Consider the following 6,370-nt stretch of genomic DNA (forward strand, 5'->3'; position numbering starts at 1 on the left):
AAGCCTTCCACACCCAACTATAGCTGGAAAGGTACAAGAATTGTGTGCATAGTAGTCATAGTCACAAAAGAATTTGACTTTAAATGGCCTGAAGTTTGACTCTGCTCCAAATTTTTGAGTCCAGAAAGAGATGAGTTTGTTCTAACTGGGAATCTGAGGGGTTGAATATCATGGAAAATTTATAGTGAAAATCCAAGCATTTTTAATCAACCCGAAGAAGGCCTCGCAAATGGTTTAGTTTGAGTGTCTGGCAGGATTTGTGAGTGGGTAGCCACTGAAACACTATCAAATATATGTTGGGAGTACTGAATTTACTTGACCCTGGTTACAACATATTGTTCCTTAGCTGGTCAGCTGCATACTCTTGTGGATCTTTTATTACCAGCACTTTGTTACTCCACATACTGGACAGCAAATGTGCTGAATCGTGACGATGCCATCATTTGTTCATAGCAGAGACAAAAACCACAGCTTGCAAAGTATATGAGGCTGGGAAAATCAGAAACATTTGTTGGGACTGGGAACAGCTCGTTGCCTGGGAGCAGTGCTGTAGGAGGCCTGCAGCTCATCAGCTCTGTCCCCACCTGCTGTTGCCCCCACAGTTAATGCTAGTGGTCAATGATATTTTTGCTGAATATAGGAGTAATTAGACAGCTAAGCAATGGACCGAATCAACAAAAACAAATCCAACCTACTCATTTATTACGCACTCGTGTTAAATTTCACCATGCATTCTTGTACTGGGAGACATCAAATACATTAATAAAGTAATTTATTGCAAATGGTTTGTTGCAGGCTGGAAGAGGAAATCACTGACCCTTTGCTAATTATTGATGCTTACACAGTAATGGATTCCTGTGGTTTCATGCGCGTGATTTGCTCTGTGCTGATGTAGCCATCGAGTGTTAAGTTCACTGGGGCTTCATGCATGCATGCACTCAGGTTAGAAACTGTAGAGTTGCCAAAAAGCAGCAGGAAGTTGTCCATTTCTACTGTTCACTTAAAGTGGATTATTTGGGAGCTTTATGTAAAAAAAGAGATTATACTACATCAGGGATAGAAAACTCTATAGCTCCTCAACTCTTAAGGTACTGGAAGAGGTTTTTGGGTATTGATTTACACAGCATTAATAATCCTAATGAAGGACTTCGTATGGGGACAGGATAATGTGTATGCAATAACTGTAAAGAGCTCATGAAATTCACTTCTTTTGTAACCCATAGTGCTACTGCTCATTTGTGAGACTGGGGAGAGGGAGAGTAAAGACTTTCTTGTTCTTGCCCATCTACGTTAATGCAGAGGATAAAAAGATTTTACACTATCACACATATCAAATGCTAGGTATCATGATACTGAAACTATACCTATAAATTGTCCAAGTGTCATGCACTTTTTCCCTTTACTTCTATTCTGCCAGGTGAGGCTACATTTATCTGAGGGTATGCCTGGATATTTTTTCACATTTGTATTAGAGTTCCATAATCCAGGCTAGGTTTGTCCTAGGGATATGTAAGCCTTGGTAAACTTCTGCACATGCCTGGATTTTGATGCTGTTCTGAGACTTTTCATCCAGCAAGTGTTCTGCTTTGCACAGTCAAAGATATTTTGCAGAACTGTGCAGAGCTGAATCTCCTCCAGGGGTCTGTCACATGTGGGTTAGCAGCTGTAAGCCTACAGATTTTATGTAAATGAACTGATGCCTAAATAGCCACACCTGCTACATCTGTGATCTATCCACATAAATCCACCAATTAGCCACCTGGACCACTGAATCTGTTGGTCCTTCTGTTGGAACATCTTATACAGACATTTTCTCTTCTTCCCTGTCTCTGCTCTTTAAACATCCCCCCTTTACTGGGTTTCCCTCTTTCCCTCTATACTATTTCAGCACAGTGCTTCACATTGCTTTCCTCTGCTTCTGTTTTTTTCTGTTTTCCCCCTGGTCTTTTCAGCACATTCCCCCAGAGGGTCCCATCTTCCGCTTCTGAGGTGTCACTTCCACTGTCACTGTGGGATGATGGAACTGCACCCCCAGATGGTGCTGAGAGCCAGAAAGGGAGGCTCGCTTCCTTCCCTGTGTCTGGCAGGGTTTCCTGCTGTCTGGTTTGCAGGTCTCTTTAATACTCTAAAAGTGGCCCTCAGTACTATGGAGAGGGTTGATTTTCATGAATTTTTGTTTGTGCATCTGGAAAGGTTGTTTTGCAAGGCAAGAGAATGGGTAGTTCTTTACTAGACTGGAACCGCGCACTTTCCAAAGACCGGGGCTGTCATCATCTCAAATGTTTAATTATCTGCAGGGGAAGGGTCATCCCTGAAGCCAAGGTGACCTTTTTCCCCCTGCTGTGGTTGGAGTGTGTGGCCTTTCCAGTTTGCCTCTTGGGTTTCAGAAAACCAGTTCATTTTATATTAATTTGGGGTCTGTATATTTTGTGCATATTGTATGTATTTCCAGTTTGCGGTTATTAAGGAGTGTAACAGTTCTCCGGAGACTAAAGCGGTTGATCTAATTGAGTGTGAGACAGCAGATCCTCATCCTGCCTGTCCTTCAGAATACGGTGAGTAGGATTTCCTTCCTTATTAGATCTCTCCTCACCTTTGTACCAGCAGGAGCAGTGGCTGATAGAGGAGACAGAGAAATTAGAATTACATGTCTGGCCTGTTTAAAGCTGCTGTGCACAGCAGAAGCCGTGTTTGTATTGCTGTGAAGAGACCATTCAGTCCTTCACTTACCAGATTATTCATGAGAAATTACACTACAGCAGTGCTTTCACACTCATAAGAAGCCAGATGCTTCTTCTGATAGTAATAATATAATATTTTTGCATTTGTATAGAACTTCACAGGTTTGCTTCATAGCAAGTGAAGTTATGCCCATCATACTGATGGGGAATGTATATCCATGGAATGAGTCCTTATTCATTTAGGCAGGATAACTGAAATGGTGTGAGAAGCCCAGGTCTCCCCAGAAACCTTTTGCCCTGAGGCAGCAACTGCAGTTTTGCTTTTTGTGTTAAACGAGGTCTTTGACTGCTTGGGGATTGTTTGGTGCTTAAGCAAAAAAGATATGAATGAAGGAGTTGTGCCTCTCATACCTGGTGCAAAGGCAGCAGGCAGCACAGAAGCACACAACAGGCTTCCATGGCCCACAGGTTACTACCTGGGCCACTCTGAGTTTTAGGAAATGCTGCCTTATAGATGGCAACTGAATCTCCTAATTGCTCAGATGGTAAGAACTGATCGAAAAAGACTGATATCCTTAACCATTTGTCCTCTTTACCATATATACCTCCTAACTACAGAAATTACTAGAGAATGTGGTTTGCATCCATCATTTAGAAATATACAAAGACAAATGTCTGAGGATACTTGAATGGGCAGGCATCTCACAAGATTTTCCAAATTGCCCATCCTGTCCGTAGACATATGATGGGAAGTCACTTTATTCATCAGTAGAAAATATGCCTCACATTTACTTGGTTGGACTAATATTGTGAACATGTGTAGAACTGTATTGTCCAGTGAAGGAAGCCTGATGTTTCCCATTAGGAAGTTCTGTTTTCATTTATAGTTTTATCAGATGCAGCTATTGGAACAGAAATTTCCCATAACAGGTGTCTGATTTTTTCCTGGTTGAAAATTTTAGCAGAAGTGGTTCAACCATTTTAGACAAGACTGGTAAATAAACTGATGTCTTTTCTAGCATGTTAAAGAAAGTTCTTATACCATGCCAGTGAATAATTCTAAGATATTTTGACTTTGGAGCAGGGGCTTTAATTTTGCCAGGCAGGTAGTCTTCCTGTCCTGGGCATGCTTTTTCCCATTCTTATGTATTAAAACAGAAACCCATGAAATTTGCCTAGGACAAGTAATTTCTTAAACTCTGAAGCAAGTTCTTGACTTTGCCTCTTTTTTTTGTTCTCCCGACATGAGTTGGTTTTGTAATTTTCTGAACCCGATTCTGTGCTTCCTTTCATAGCTTTCCTCTCTCAAAGATGCCATTAGCTTTCTTTTAGCTTAGTTCTTGTGAAGCTTCTCAAATGGCTTTCAGTAATACATATTGGTTTTCTCCAGCGGAACAGCCTATAACATACGACAAAGCAGCAGAGACTTTGGCAGAAGAGAAGAAAGAACAAGGCTGTCAACAAGAGATTCCCGTTGGTGAGAAATCATGTCAGCCCATGGGAGCAGCAAAGGGCCCTCCCCAGGCTCCCTGGAGCATCCCCCCGAAGTCCCTGCTGGAAAGGGAGCCCTGCGAGCTTGCCCCAGCCAGCCTGCTGATGCAGCCAGACTAGAAGCAGCCTGGGTTTCAGTAGGAAAAGGAGGAAGGATGAAGTCAGTAGAGAATGGGAACTCATGAAACACTGAAGCAACCCTCATTTTTTCGTTAAAATCTGCTTTAGAAAAAACACAAATCAAAACAAAACACAGAAGTCCTTGCCACTCCTTCCCTGTCATCTCTGCTTGGAAGAATTACTGTGAGCAATGTATTAGCAATGAGTACTCTGTAAGTATCACTTTAAGGGTCACTGCTGCTAACTTCATTAACTGCCTGCTAAAAGGACATTGAGGGGAAAACAGCCAAGTGGGTGATTTATCAGAGATAAGTATTTTCTAATGGAGTTTTTTGCAAGTAGTGGTCTTTACACATACACAGAGTCCAGAAACTGCCTAGAAAATGGGCCACAAGGACAACTGCAGAGAAACTGGAATGGAAAATGATGCAGGAAAATGAGTTAAAAATGAATATTTTTATTAAAATACTGTTCATGGACACTTTAAGCCTCTCCCCAGCACTGCTGTAAGGCCACTGTAACTTCCTGGACTTCACCACAGATATTCTTGTATCTGCTTCTGTAAGTGAGCACCAAATGGGATCTTGTATTTCTCAGGTTTGGTGGGCTGGAGGATTGTTTGTGAGCATATGGTATTAATGATGGTCACATCTATGAAGTGAGAGGTAATGTTTGAGGGGAAAGGTGATTCTTCATTAAATTTTCCAGTCTACACTGGTCTTTCAGAGCGTTACTGGATTGTTTCTGGACTGAGGCAGTGGGCCTGAGTCTGCTTTCAGCCCTGCGAGGAAGCATGTGCTGGAGCTGTCCCTGCCTCACAGAAGTGTGTCTGACAGCAAACCCTGGTCCATTATATAGGAGTTAGTGTGGGGAAAGAAGTCCGGCCAGTTGATGCTCGAAAAGAACAGGAGAAGTGGGACAAACAAAAAACCACCTGGGTTTAGACTGACTTCCATGTAACTGATCTGTGCTGCCTGGTAAAATCCATGGGAACAATTGGAAAACAACACCATTTTTTCTTGTAACTGGCTTTCTAACAGCTACGGTTCCCTTCCAGTTATTTACTAAGAACTAACTCACTTATAAAGCTCTGTTGTATACAGAGTTATAGCTTAGTTGTTTATCAAGTGATTTTCACCACTAGTCTTGACTTCCTAAGGCTGTTTTCAGAACGTTTTGGAAGATATCTGGAAATCAGCTAGATTACTAATAATGTTTTCATTGTAGGGGATCTCTCAGTTCTCTGTCTTTGAAGCCTACTACTGTAACTATCAGACACCTTCTTTAAACTCCACTAGAGTGCCCACCACCTGCGTTCCTTGTAATTCATTAGCTGGATAATAGTAGCAAATGTTATTGATTTGTGTGTTTACCATCCTGTTTTCTGTTTTTTTTAGAATTCTGCCGGCAAGGTATGGGATGTTGTTGTTTGGTTACCAGCTCTGTAGGCCAGTGAAGGGAAAAAGTATTGAAAGGCTCTTACCTTTTGTCCAAAACAGTTACACACTTGTAACTTTGTGGAGTCGGTTCTGATTTATGTTGGTGTAAACAGTAAGAACGTTGAGCCCAAGGTGTCTGAATTACAAAAATTATAATGCTCTGTTGTGTAGAGGGTTGTCACTTATTTGTTTATCTTCTAAAGTGATTTTTGCTGGTGGTTTTGAATTGTTAAGTCTGTTTTCTAATCACATCAGTTCTGAATTCAGAATAAACTTGTAAAATAGGCGTTTCCAGAGGTTAGTTGGAACTAGTAGCAATGAAGATGCATCCTCTTTTGTGAATGGCAACAAGGTTACTTCCATGAAAAGAGAAGTGGTTGGGGAGAGTTGGCATATTAAACTGTGTTCAGGAGAGGACAACCACTGGGCTGAACCATTAGTATTTGATAGATTTGATTTTAAGTTCAGTATAGTTTAATTTCATTAACATTGTTAAAAGCATCTAGTTTGGATTCCCTGGTCTTTCACAGTTCATCACTGATCTTGTGGTTTTGATGGGAAGAGAGTCCAGCTATAAAGGCCCCGATTCAGTAAAGCATTTAATTTCCATGAGAGCTAGACAGTAAAATGACTTTGATC

The 6,370-nt window shown here is 41.3% G+C and overlaps 1 protein-coding gene across 1 annotated transcript in view; it reads left to right on the forward strand.

The window, feature by feature from the left end:
• Positions 1 to 4,382, forward strand: part of EGF (epidermal growth factor) — a 62,354-nt gene extending 57,972 nt beyond the window's left edge. Inside the window, exons 24-25 of the mRNA XM_010586250.1 lie at positions 2,453 to 2,555; positions 4,072 to 4,382. Of these exons, the coding sequence (XP_010584552.1) occupies positions 2,453 to 2,555; positions 4,072 to 4,292 (324 nt within the window). The 3' untranslated portion in view covers positions 4,293 to 4,382. The remainder of the gene's footprint in view (positions 1 to 2,452; positions 2,556 to 4,071) is intronic.
• Positions 4,383 to 6,370: the final 1,988 nt, after the last annotated feature.

Source organism: Haliaeetus leucocephalus, unplaced genomic scaffold, assembly GCF_000737465.1.
Source record: "Haliaeetus leucocephalus isolate CR32 unplaced genomic scaffold, Haliaeetus_leucocephalus-4.0 Scaffold140, whole genome shotgun sequence".
NCBI classification, from domain to species: domain Eukaryota; kingdom Metazoa; phylum Chordata; class Aves; order Accipitriformes; family Accipitridae; genus Haliaeetus; species Haliaeetus leucocephalus.